The sequence below is a fragment of the Saccostrea cucullata genome, unplaced genomic scaffold, assembly GCF_032062105.1.
Source record: "Saccostrea cucullata isolate Sc308-1 unplaced genomic scaffold, CSIRO_AGI_Scuc_v1 ctg4480, whole genome shotgun sequence".
Lineage (NCBI taxonomy): Eukaryota > Metazoa > Mollusca > Bivalvia > Ostreida > Ostreidae > Saccostrea > Saccostrea cuccullata.
In genome coordinates, this window is record NW_026932491.1 from 1 (window position 1) to 14000 (window position 14000).

General features: G+C 35.8%; 2 protein-coding genes and 1 long non-coding RNA gene across 3 annotated transcripts; 2 read left to right on the forward strand and 1 right to left on the reverse strand.

Annotated features, from left to right (window-relative positions):
* Positions 1-166: 166 nt before the first annotated feature.
* On the forward strand, positions 167-1673 carry LOC134235257 (uncharacterized; the record flags this gene model as incomplete). The annotated part of the gene is made up of 6 exons (XM_062717388.1): positions 167-199; positions 750-862; positions 967-1025; positions 1108-1274; positions 1453-1525; positions 1643-1673. Coding segments are annotated over 6 exons (476 nt in total), but the record flags the coding sequence as incomplete, so codon positions are not given.
* A 378-nt stretch (positions 1674-2051) lies between these two features.
* LOC134235252 (uncharacterized) lies at positions 2052-10273 on the forward strand. Its single transcript, XM_062717383.1, has 6 exons — positions 2052-2168; positions 2298-2353; positions 4455-4639; positions 7425-7500; positions 8290-8351; positions 10236-10273. The coding sequence occupies exons 1-6, from the start codon at positions 2112-2114 to the stop codon at positions 10271-10273; spliced, it is 474 nt and encodes a 157-aa protein (XP_062573367.1). The 5' UTR covers positions 2052-2111.
* LOC134235256 (uncharacterized) lies at positions 6020-6756 on the reverse strand. The gene is made up of 3 exons (XR_009985362.1): positions 6625-6756; positions 6372-6469; positions 6020-6062 (listed from the first exon to the last, which is right to left on the reverse strand). It is a non-coding gene; the product is annotated as an uncharacterized LOC134235256 (long non-coding RNA).
* Positions 10274-14000: the final 3727 nt, after the last annotated feature.

The following is a 14000-nucleotide window of genomic DNA, read 5'->3' on the forward strand; positions in this document are numbered from 1 at the left end:
GTATACACACTGAACTCTGGCAGGACAACTTGTTCATGTAGATATACACACTGAATCTGGCAGAACCACTTGTTTATGTAGGTAGTATACACACTGAACTCTGACAGGACAACTTATTCATGTAGGTATACACACTGAACATGGACATGACAACTTGTTCATGTAGGTATACACTGCTTTGACAGGACAACTTGTTCATGTAGGAATACACACTGAACTCTGGCAGGACAACTTGTTTATGTTGGTATACACACTGAACTCTGAACCTTTTCGTGTATTATTTATTCACTAAACATAAACTAATCATACATGAGAAGAACAAATTAATAATGAGATATATATTTTTTAGAAAACAAGTTTATATTCAGGAAAAGGTATTTGTAAGATCTGAAAATTGCATGTGTCTGTTGTATTTGCAGAGTGCAGGCTAACATTAACATAGTAGACAATTATTTCACTGACTTTTATCCTTCTGCACACAGTTACGAAAGATCAAGTCTGACCAGACCTGAACTGGAATATTTTATAAATTTGACATAAAATACTTCTTTTTATCAGAACCTTTGAGAATTTTAAATAAATTTTTCTGATTTTCTTGAGGTCATATCTAAACTTATGAGTTATGATGTCATAGCTGTTGCCTTAAAATCTGGAATTATCTTCTGAGCATAAAGATTTCTCTAACGAAGTTGGATTTTGGGGGGTAGGTATGGCATTACAGTTTACAGTCCTTTAATTGTTATTTTCAGATGTAAATTCAACAGTAAATGTACAGTTGAAGACAAACATTAATTTCCAGTCAGAGTACAATAATCCTTCTTCACTGCTGTACAAAAATCTCAAGGAGGACATGGAAACTGAGGTATGTTATTAAATCCTTCATGTTATAAAGTTGCACAATTGTTGGATGTGAAAAATGTGACATTTAATTCCAGTGAGTTATATCTCATATTTATCTTTTTCTAGACTCGGACCTTTTTTGTCAACATGCAGAATCTGAAGTCTGTCAAGATTTTAGGAATAAGGTAAGTTGGTATGACATTTGTGAATTATATGCATCGTTCACATACAGTGTAAGTTAATCATGTTTTTGCTTCGTGTTTACAGTGAGAGCAGTACTGTGTTTAATGTACAAGTGAAGTTTAACACAAATCTCACAGTGGATTTGGAGGCTGAGTTGAGTACAGCTCTACAGAACATGTACCAAACAGGAGTACAGCTACAGGGAACTAAATATACTGTACTACAAAACCCTGTTATATCTGTACCTTATAGTAAGTATCTGTTGAACCCAGCAGAATCTTTAATAAGTTCACACAATAGCTCTTATTGAATGGGCATATACTTGTTTTAAGATTTTATTTTACAAGTTACAAACAGGCTTATACCAAAGTGCTAAATGCAGACAGTTTTGCTATTTGGTTTGATTTTATTTTTTTTTTTGTATTGTAGACCCTGCCCCATGTTTACTTTGTCTTTCCACTGAAAGATGCCACATCCTTGTGGATAACAGCTATGTATGCAGGTACTTTTCTGTTTTCTTGTTGGTGCACATTTTGGGGTTTTTTGATAAGCATCAATAAACAGTCAATCTTTTTGCTTACTTTTTGATGTAGTTGTGCAAAGTCTATACTCATTTTAGAGCTTCTCAAACTGGTTCACCTGTACCATAAAACTTCTTTTGAAGTGTTTTGCATATTGTGTTATAACCTACAAGTTAATAAGAAATATATATAGATTAAATGTAAAGGTTATTTCCCCCAATTAATTTAAAGACTACTTTAACTGCATGAAGAACTAAAAGTTTGTACTCTTTCTAATGCTTGAAGAACTATTAAATTTGTACAATAAAGCTAGTTCTTTTTTTTTTCAGAACAATTTCAGGTATGCAACAGCTTTATTTAAATCTATAATATGCACTTTTAGTTCAAGCAACTGTATATATATAGTTATTCTTTGATAGTTTATAGTTAAAGTTTATAACCCAATTACATTTACATTCAATTTCTTTATTTATATGTATATGAAATCATCAAATTTAACATTTTTCAGTGAGTACTACTAATGCAGTGTACCTGAAAATAGCAACAGCTAAGAGTTATGATGCATATATGGCAGATACAACAGATATACAGTATGCTGTGTTTGAAAATTCCATCATCACAACTGTAAGTTTTATGCTACGCCTACAGTTTACAACTAAAGGGTGGGGAGGGGGGGTGTAGTGGCTTTTATAAAATATAAAAAATCTTGGATCATAAGAAAGATAGAACTTAGTTAAAATATTTTTTTTCTAGCTGAATGGAATACTGAATTTCACAGTGGTAGACAGAATCCAGTTGTCAACAATATCGTGAGTGACCATAGAATTATTACCAATACTAAGATTTTTGATTTCTATATAATATTAATTCTTGCATTATCACATAATTTGACATATTCCTATTTGAAGACATTTTGTTGAAATTCTTGTTGTATATTCCTTTGTGACATTATTGGCAATTTTTAGCTCACCTGAGCCAAAGGCTCAAGTGAGCTTTTCTGATCACAATTTGTCCGTTGTCTGTCGTTGTCGGCGTTGTCGTTGTTGTAAACTTTTCACATTTTCGACTTCTTCTCAAGAACCACTTGGCCAATTTCAACCAAACTTGCCACAAAGCATCCTTGGGTAAAGGGGATTCAAGTTTCTTCAAATGAAGGGCCACGCCCTTTTTCAAGGGGAGATAATTATGATTTAGAGAAAAATTAATGGCATTTTAAAAAAATCTTCTTCTCAAAAACCACTGGACCAGGAAAGATGAAATTCATGTGGAATCATCCTCAGGTAGTGTAGATTCAAGTTTGTTCAAATCATGACCCCCGGGGCTAGGGTGGGGCCAAAATGGCCGACCCAAGTTTTACATAGGAAGATATAGGAAAAATCTTTAAAAATCTTCTTCTCAAGAACCACTGGGCCAGGAAAGATGAAACTCATGTGGAATCATCCTCAGGTAGTGTAGATTCAAGTTTGTTCAAATCATGACCCCCGGGGCTAGGGTGGGGCCAAAATGGCCGACCCAAGTTTTAAATAGTAAAATATAGGAAAAATCTTTAAAAATCTTCTTCTCAAGAACCACTGGGCCAGGAAAGATAAAACTCATGTGGAATCATCATCAGGTAGTGTAGATTCAAGTTTGTCCAAATCATGACCCCCGGGGCTAGGGTGGGGCCAAAATGGCCGACCCAAGTTTTACATAGGAAGATATAGGAAAAATCTTTAAAAATCTTCTTCTCAAGAACCACTGGGCCAGGAAAGATGAAACTCATGTGGAATCATCCTCAGGTGGTGTAGATTCTAGTTTGTTCAAATCATGACCCCCGGAGCTAGGGTGGGCCAAAATGGCCGATCCAAGTTTTACATAGGAAGATATAGGAAAAATCTTTAAAAATCTTCTTCTCAAGAACAACTGGGCCAGGAGAGATGACATTCATGTGGAATCATTGTCAGATTGTGTATATTCAAGTTTGTTCAAATCATGACCCCCAGGGCTAGGGTGGGGCCAAAATGGCCGACCCAAGTTTTACATAGGGATTTATAGGGAAATCTTTTAAAATCTTCTTTTCAAGTACTTCAAAGCTATGATTAGTGATATTAATATGGAACCATCTTCAGGTAGTGTAGATTCAAGTTTGTTCAAATCATGGCCCCCAGGGCTAGAGTGGGGCCAAAATGGCCGACCCAAGTTTTACATAGGAAGATATAGGAAAAATCTTTAAAAATCTTCTTCTCAAGAACCACTGGGCCAGGAAAGATGAAACTCATGTGGAATCATCCTCAGGTAGTGTACATTCAAGTTTGTTCAAATCATGACCCCCGGGGCTAGGGTGGGGCCAAAATGGCCGACCCAAGTTTTACATTGAAAGATATAGGAAAAATCTTTAAAAATCTTCTTCTCAAGAACCACTGGGCCAGGAGAGATGAAACTCATGGAATCATTGTCAGATTGTGTATATTCAAGTTTGTTCAAATCATGACCCCCAGGGCTAGAGTGGAGCCAAAATGGCCGACCCAAGTTTTACATAGGGATTTATAGGGAAACCTTTAAAAATCTTCTTTTCAAGTACTTCAAAGCTATGATTAGTGATATTAATATGGAAAACATCTTCAGGTAGTGTAGATTCTAGTTTGTTCAAATCATGAACCCCTTGGGGGTTAAAATTCAAGCCCCCCCCCCCCCCCAAGTAAACTTTCAGTACTGATCTGATATGTGCTTTTTCCTAGCCAATGTGCTCAGGTGAGCGCTGTGGCCCCTGGGCCTCTTGTTTAGTTTAACTGTCACTGAGGATGGAAAGTTGTGTATAAAAAAAATTTGTGTTTGTACAATGGATTCAGGATATCAGAACTGTAAGCTAACCTTTATTTCAGATAGATATGAAATCTGATATAGAACTTATGAATATTTCTGGTGTTTCAGGGCTTTGTCCACTGGAACAAAATTACATGTAACAGTCTTCCTGAAAACTTCGTCTGACCCAGATTTTGTGACCCTGATTGCCATCAGGGTCAATAAGAGAATAGACACTGTAGGGTGTATAACTCTTGTTGGTAGTTGTGTGCCTTTGTTAGAGAATACAGTAATATTGGATGGAACACAAGAAGGTTAGATTATTTCAGTGTTTGTAAAATGACAAAATTGCCCTTACCAAAATAAAAGCCTTCTGGCACATAGTTGCAGCAAGTTTACTGCAAAGTTGCCGCAACCTTGCGGCAAATATTTGCGGCAAACTTGCCGCAAATAGATTTTTCGTATGCAAATTTTTTTCTGGCACACAGTTTGCGGCATATTTGCGGCAAAGTTCTGGCACATTTGCGGCAAACATTTCAAATCCTTACATTATGCACTTAGCTGCAAGTTTGTGGCACACACTTGCGGCACATTTCTGGCATATAGTTTACTGCAAATTTGTGGCACACACTTGCGGCACATTTCTGGCATATAGTTAACTGCAAATTTGTGGCACACACTTGTGGCACATTTCTGCATATACAATTCCATAAGCTAATATACTTTACCTAAACAAATTAATTTTAAAAGAACGTGATTAAACATGACAGCAACATGTAATACATGTACTATAAAAAAAAAGAACATTTAAGCCATTTTAAAAATTATTTATGAAAATTTCAAGGTAAAAAGGTACATGTATATATAACACTAACTATAATATTAATGTTTAAAAAAAAAACTTGCACAGTATGGAACAAAATCTGTTGATTGAACAGTTACACTGTATACATCAGATAGAGAAAGACACAGATTAAAAAAAATAAATTCACAACCTTTGAGTAATATAATGGCACAAATTTACATTGGTCATTATTCAAAATGAATAAAGGATTTGTAGTTAACAACAATCACAAAACATTTTACATCAAAGGAAAGATTCACCTTTTACAATGAATTTCAACTGCACATATCAAAGTAATAGTGCTGCACGATATGAATAAAAACATATAAAGTATTTTGACAAATTAAATCTCACAATATTATTTACACAGTAAAGGCGACCATTTTGTTCAGTGTCTTGATTCTATCACTTTTAAAAAAACAACAACATAATCCCCTTGAAGAATCCATGTCATGTTGAAAGAGTGTCCTCATCTGTTGCATTTCCCATTAATTGATTGATTGTATATTGTTTAAAGTCCCTCATGAGAATTTTTCACTTATATGGAGATGCCAACATCTGCCGTGGGAGAGCTGCAAATTTTGTCCTATACTACATTAATTGGCACTCAGGGCCATTGAGCAGGGAAGATCTTTTTTGATCATCACCTACTGCAACATGGGACCTCAGTTTATACAGTCTCATCCGAAGGATCCACAGTGGATTTCAACTCCTTACTTCGTGACTCGAGAGCAGACGCTCTAACCATGCGGGCGACACATTTGATAGGAATATTTATTAACTACTTTCTTGGTATAGTACTTCAAGTTCACTCTGACATTTCAACTAACTTTTCATGATTGGGGGGGGGGGGGGGGGGGGGGGGGGGTTCCTTTCCAACATTATGCAAGTACCTATTAAAAAGATAGAAAGAAATTACTCGCATTGCAGTCATTGAAACCAATAGTTATTTAAGCAATGAATTAAACCTAATTTTGACCTAGAGATCCCACATTTGTATCTTGTTTTGTGTGCATTAAAATCATATTAAATGGCATTTCAGGATAGATTGACAAACAAGGATTCAAAAACAACACTTCCTTAAATAAAACTACATGCTTCTTTGACAAATTATATAATGTAAAGTGTATTTTATCATTTGTTTATTTGTTTATATGACATAAACATTTATATGGACCTAATTCTTAATTGTGATTACTTACTTTTAGTCCATCTCTTAGTTAGCAGAATCCTTTCCTGCAGATAAATGCCCTCCTGATCTATTCTTTGTGGAAGGTTTACTGATTCATCATCAGTCCATCTGGATAGAACAAAAAATAAAAACATATTCTATATCGACCCAATTTGTTATGAACAAGGGCTGTAAAAATTCTAACTGGCTCAGCAAATACAGTCAAGTCTTATTTCTATGTTAAAAAGACATCAGTGTTATACAATTTTTTTAAAAATACTCACATTCTCTCTTTATCCACGGTCTATGTTGCTGTTTTCTCCTTTCTCTTTGTTCTTGTCATGAGTCATGACCCAGGTGGTTTAAAATTGGCGCAAACTTCTAAACCGGATGTGAACTGATAAGCCGTTCTTAGATAGGTCTGTAACGCAACAGACAAGTCGTTCCTAAATCTTTATGGCACACTTTTGGCACACAATGATTTTGATAGTTAAAAGAAACATTTCTGGTACACTTCTGGCACACTATATAAATAAAAGGCATCTAAGGGAAAATTGTGGCATACTTCTGGCACATATGTGCATCAGATCATTTAATGTGCCGCTAGAAGTACATATGTGCCCCTAGCAGCACACAATGAACCACAAGTGGCATACTGTGTGCTGCTAGCTGCATTTACTGCACACTTCTGGCATACTGTTCTGGTACATAGATTTGTTTGCCGCAAACTTGCTGCAAGCTTGCCGCAAACTTGCAGCAAACATTTCATTTTGGTAAGGGTGTACAGTCAAATACAAATAAACTTTCAAAAAGAGTATACATTTGTGGCAGTCAGCCGGATTCGATCGCCGGTGGCCAGATAGCTCAGTTGGTAGAGCACCTGACCGGAGTTTCAGGGGGCCCGGGTTCGAATCCCGGTCTGGTCCGCTGCATTTTCTCCTCTCCCGTTACACATTCTTACAGTAAAACTTGGATAAAGTATGTCACTTGGACTTAGTTTTCTTTTCTTATAACCAACTTAAAGATTCTTTGTCACTGGTTGCAAGCAAAAAAATTGACCTTAAATTTATTTTCTTTGATACAGTTCCAGTGGTATGCAAGACCTGTTCAGAAAATGCCACATGTATCACTAATTCCCCAGGCTGGTGGAATTGCTTCATGTAAGTTAATGACTGAAGATTCATTTGTACATGTATACCCCTACTAGAATGAAGTTTGATAAATGTACAATATAATTGATGTAAATTTGGAGATATCTCAAAAGTATACAATTATTATCACTTGTTAGTATGTTAGATATATTAGATTATAATCAAGCAATTGCACTAAACTGTCAGTTATTAGGAAGTTAATTTGATTGAACTGTTTGAAACCTTATGTTAATTATTATAATAAATAAACGACTATTAAGGCTATCTAAATTTAATTCCTTGGTTCTCAGGCCTATTTTCTCCAAAACAGATGCGGGAGGGCGGCATTTTATTTTTCATTTTATTGGCAATAAAGTAGATGAGGGAGGTTTTCTTTTTTTATTTTAATTTCCGAATTTTCTTTAAAATAAAGATAATTTTTTTAATCACAGATATACTTTCCATTTCTGGTCAAATTCTCTGCCTTATCCATTGCTTAACAGCGTGTAAACATCGTAGGTAATGTCCTCAAATGTATTTTCAAACGAAGTAGCCAAAATCTCATTGTAAATGGCTACCGGAAGTGATATTTGAATACTAAACTACGAAACAAATGAGGGCGGAATTTTTTTTCCCGGATTGGTCTCCGCAATACCCACTTTTTATTTTTTAAAAAATACAATAAAATCGGCAATGCGGCTACCTCAAAACGGATGCGCGCGGGCCTGAGAACCAAGACTTCAATTTTATATAGCCTAAAGTCAAAGTATAATAATGAATAGCTTTGTTTCTGTAATTGTTATATTTATCTTATTACAGAAGTTCTAATGTAATTCCACCTACTACAACTGTTCCCACAACAACAACTGAAACATCAACAGGTAAGAATTATTGCATAGTCCCTGGTTTAATTATGTAGATGTATTTTTCTTTTGTTTTGTTTATTGTACCATCACTCCATTCGAAATTATATGGGCAGCATATGTTTAAAGAAACTTTCCCAGAATCTTTTTTAAGGGAGGGCATATTGCTTTGCTGCTCTCTGTCGGTCCACTTGGTTTCCATTCATTTTCTTCACAACCGTTGCACATACTGAAATGAAATTTGGTATGCCGATATATTACATGAAAATCTGGGTCAAGTTCTGTTTTGGGTACGATCGCGCCAGTTTTAGCTCACCTCAACGAAGTTGGGGGAGCTTATGTAATACCCTCACCGTCGGCGTTCCAGGTTAAGGTTAAGTTTTTAGCTTTACTGGTCAGAGACCAGAAGAGCTTATGCGATAGTAATGCGTCCACCGTCCGTCCGTCTGTCTGTAAACAATTTTTCAAAATGCTACTCCTCCCACAGTTTTGGTCCGATTTCAATATTACTTACCACACAAGTAGACTACACTAAGATACATAATTCTGTGCATCGGTTTTTGATTTCAATGAACGATGTTGCTATGGTTACTAAAAATAGAAATTTCTATGAAAAACATTCAAAATGCTACTCCTCCTACAGTTTTGGTCCAATTTCAATATAACTTGGCACACAAGTAGACTACACTAAGATACATAATTGTATGCATTGGTTTTTGCTTTCGATGAACGGTGTTGACATGGTTACTAAAAATAGAAATTTCTGTGAAATTCTTTCAAAATGCTATGTCTCCTACAGTTTTGGTCTGATTTCAATATAACTTGGCACACAAGTAGACTACACTAAGATACATAATTGTGTGCATTGGTGATTACTTTAGATGAACGATGTTGCCCTGGTTACTAAAAATAGAAATTTCTGTGAAATTCTTTCAAAAAGCTACTCCTCCTACAGTTTTCGCTCGATTTCAATTTAACTTGGCGCACAAGTAGACTACACTGAGATACATAATTCTATGGATCAGTTTTTATTTTGATGAGTGGCAAGGATCATTTTTCTATTTATTGCTTTTTTAAAGTCTCAAGTCCCAACTGCTACTTTTCTCTGCCTTTGTTTAAGTATAAACCAGTAGAGCTACAGTCTCGACAGAGACTTCTGGTTTGGAGCAGTTTTCTTTTCAGTACTTCTATGTCCTATATTGATTAGACATGCATGGAAGATGTTTCTAATGTGTTTCATTGTACCAGTCAAAGTTTCAGATGCTGCAATTTCAGCAAAGGCACCCCTACTAATGTTATTGTGATTTAAATTCAAGACACGTGGTTTAGGTTTACCTATTCAAAGGTTATAGGGTAGAACCGGTTTTATAAATAAAAATGGCAGTAAACAGGAAATTGCTATAGTCTGTTTCTTCTGAAAACATGTCCTGTGAAAAATATGTTTCCAGACCATTCTGAAAGACTTTCATGATTTCCAACAGAAATGGGTGGCTAAAGGGGGGATAAAAATTAATACATCTTATCATAGTTTACTACAAAAATCACAGCTCAATAGCGACCGATACGCTAGTAAAAAAATGTGTAAAATTATTTACACTGACAAACCTATGTTTGCCTTATATGGCTTTTGCTATTAATGCGCACAGAGGATCTTACCACGAGCAACTGACCAATTGTTGATTGAATACGTTTACGCAATATACATATGTACATGTTTACATGTTACTTCGAACACGTGGTTCAGGTCAATCTATGATCATGTCAATGGAGTGCAAAATAAAAAAAATGTTCTTATGAACAAAATGCAAACATTAGAAACTATGAAAGATATCACGGGGCTCACGGGCGTTTATAATTTGTTGTTAACTAGAGAAAAATATGTTTTATAAAATGTATATGTAGTTAGTGTCAAGTTCAGAACACCAACACTCCAAGGATAAGGAAAACGAGCACCCTTCTCGTATGCATTTAAATGGACAAAACATTTTTTACGTAACTATACTCGTTATCACGTGAGTTGGCCAGGGAATCTACCTGACAATTGTATTCACCGTACAATAAAGAAATTTATCAAGCGTAAAATTCCTGTAGTATTCGTAGTAACCCATAATGCAATTCTCATTCAGCTCATTTGTCAGTTAAAGTCACATTGGTGCCCCATTTGCTAATCTGACGCCAAAAATATAGTCCCGGTTCCCATGCAAAATATTTGTCCAAAAAGAAATTTTAATTCATGACAGCAGAAAATTGTATCATAAAGAATACTTATAATTAAAACTTGAATGAATTCAAGAGAGATCTATTGAAGTACATTTCTACAGAATGATATTATAGGGTGGTGAAAACTAAAACGCAACATAACTTTTCTGTTTACCATGTCTCCACGTGCTAGTCACTTCCTAGCCACATTTCCCTGAATAATTTACCCTATCTCGCTGAAATCTCGCTAACTCTTGCCAGAGCTACTGTCAGAGCTTCTCTGAACTCATCGGATTTTATAATTTGCAGAACACCGAAAAAGAAAAGGTTCCGAACACATTAGCAGAGGTGAAAGGAATGACCAGGTTAATGTTTTTGGAGCAGGTTAACATTTTTGGTGCAGGTTTTGGTGTAGGTCTCATTTCCAAGTAACTATAAGCCCTAAGTTGACCAAACTTGCATGGATGGTGCATTTAAGGATGCACATTACCAGGCTTGCTTCGGATGCTGAATCTGACCTTTATTTTCCGGTTTGGTGAACAGGTTAATGTTTTTAGGTCTCATTTCCAAGTAACTATAAGCCCTATGTTGACCAAACTTGCATGGATGATACATCTAAGGATGTACACTACCAGACTTGCTTCAGATGCTGAATCTGACCTAAATTTTCTGGTTGAGTGAACAGGTTAATGTTTTTGGTGCAGGTCTCATTTTCAAGTAACTATAAGCCCTATGTTGACCAAACTTGAATGGATTATACATCTAAGGATGTACAATACCAGGTTTGCTTCAGATGCTGAATCTGACCTACATTTTCCGGTTGAGTGAACAGGTTAATGTTTTTGGTGCAGGTCTCATTTCAAAGTAACTATAAGCCCTATATTGACCAAACTTGCATGGATGATACATCTAAGGATGCACATTACCAGGCTTGCTTCGGATGCTGAATCTGACCTACATTTTCTGGTTGAGTGAACAGGTTAAATTTTTTGTGCAGGGTTCATTTCCAAGATACAATGAGCCCTAAAATGACCAAACTTGCATGGGGTACATCTAGGATGCATGCTACCAGACTTTCTTCAGATGCTGAATCTGACCTACATTTTCTGGATGAGTGAACAGGTTAAAGTTTTGGGGCAGATTTAATTTCCAAGTTACAATGAGCCCTATAATGACTAAACTTGCATGGATGATACATCTTAGGATGTATACTACCAGACTGCTTCGGATGCTGAATCTGACCTACATTTTCAGGATGAGTGAAAAGGTTCAAGTTTTTGATGCAGGATTCATTTCCAAGTAACTATGAGCTCTTTAATGACCAAACTTGCATGGATGATACATCTAAGGTTGCATTCTACCAGGCTGGCTTCAGATGCTGAATCTGACCTACATTTTTTTCTGGATGAGTGAAGAGGTTAAATTTTTATGCAGGTTTCATTTCTAAGTAACTATTAGCCCTATGTTGTGCAAACTCGCATGGATGATACATCGTAGGATGCATACTGATGGAATTGCTCCAGATGCTGAATTCGACATACATTTTCCAGATAATGGACCAGGTAAAAGTTATGGGTGCAGGTCTATCCCCAAGAAACTATACGGCTTAAATAAGCCAAACTTACCCAAATGATGCATCAAGGGATGAAAACTCTTAAACTTGCTTCAGATGCTGGATTTTGATCATATTTCATGATGAAGAACTAGTTTGGAGTTTTTATATAGGTCTATTCCAAAGTATCAGATCAAAATTGCATGAATTTTGCTTTTTGTTGGGTAATTGTGTGACTTTGCCTTACTTAAAGACAACATTCGTTGAGGTGAGCTCTGTAATCTCTGATTACCTATGTTTCTCAGAGTTATGTCCCTTAGACTTAGAAAAATTCCAATTATTTGCAGTTTCCGTTCATTTTCTTTGCAACTGTTGCACATACTGAAATGAAATCTAGCGTACAGATTTATCAGAGGTATATGTAGGTCAAGTTCTGTTCTGGGTATGATCTCACCATTTTTCGTTCATTTTCTTCACAGAGGTTGCACATACTGAGATGAAATTTGGTATACAGATTTATCAGAAAAATATCTCGGTCAAGTTTTATTTTGGGTACAATCGCACCATTTTTGACAGAGTTATGCCCTTTTGGACTTAGAAAAATTCCAATTTGGGGGGAGGGGGGCATAAGTGTTTTACAAACATTCTTGTTACATATGTTTTTGTGTACCTCTTATTTTACGTTTTGATTAGACATATTTTGAGATTCCCATAACAAGATATTTAGACTTTGCTGTTATAGATTTTTTTTTCAATAAAGTGGGTACCAATTTTGTTAATCAAGTATCTTTAATCCCCCAAATGAAATTCAGTGGAATATTTACAAAATCTCGTTTGCATATAACTTCGAAGAAATGCATTTCACCATTAAAATATGTTATATACATTTTGTTTAATTTGTACTTTAGTGAGAGCATAAATGAAGTTAAAATCAAGACTGGGGCCAAGCTTAAAAAATTCTTTGTTTGCAGTTGCCGACCTGTATTTTTATGCCCCCCTTCGAAGAAGGGAGGGCATATTGCTTTGCTGCTGTCTGTCGGTCCATTTAATTTCCGTTCATTTTCTTCATAACCGTTGCACATACTGAAATGAAATTTGGTATACAGGTATATCACATGAATATCTAGGTCAAGTTCTGTTTTGGGTACGATCGTACCATAATTGACAGAGTTATGCCCCTTGGACTTAGAAAAATTCCAATTATTTGCAGTTTCCGTTCATTTTCTTCACAATCGTTGCACATACTGAGATGGAAATTTACAGATATATCACATGAATATCTAGGTCAAGTTCTGTTTTGGTTACGATCGCACCATAATTGACAGAGTTATGCCCCTTGGACTTAGAAAAATTCCAATTATTTGCAGTTTCCGTTCATTTTCTTCGGAGAGGTTGCACATATTGAAATGGAATTTAGTATACAGATTAGTCAGATGAATATCTAGGTCAAGTTCTGTTTTGGGTACGATCGCACCCTAATTGACAGAGTTATGCCCCTTGGACTTAGAAAAATTCCATATTTTTGCAGTTTCCATTCATTTTCTTTGGAGAGGTTGCACATATTGAAATGGAATTTAGTATACAGATTAGTTAGATAAATATCTAGGTCAAGTTCTGTTTTGGGTACGATCGCACCATAATTGACAGAGTTATACCCCTTGGACTTAGAAAAATTCCAATTATTTCCAGTTTCCATTCATTTTCTTTGGAGAGGTTGCACATATTGAAATGGAATTTAGTATACAGATTAGTCAGATGAATATCTTGGTCAAGCTCTGTTTTGGGTACGACCGCACCATAATTGACAGAGTTATGCCCTTTTGGACTTAGAAAAATTCCAATTTGTGGGGGAGGGGGGCATAAGTGTTTTACAAACATCTCTTGTTTAGACTGGGTCGGTAGGTAGGCATTCTTTT

What these genes read in the sequence shown, in the direction of transcription:
- LOC134235252 (XM_062717383.1), top strand. Translation starts at nt 2,112, where the DNA reads ATGGCAGATACAACAGATATACAGTATGCTGTGTTTGAAAATTCCATC. An exon ending in ATCCAGTTGTCAACAATATC is followed by an intron (nt 2,354 to 4,454) that starts GTGAGTGACCAT and finishes CTGGTGTTTCAG; the next exon opens with GGCTTTGTCCACTGGAACAA. An exon ending in AACAACTGAAACATCAACAG is followed by an intron (nt 8,352 to 10,235) that starts GTAAGAATTATT and finishes ATGTATATGTAG; the next exon opens with TTAGTGTCAAGTTCAGAACA.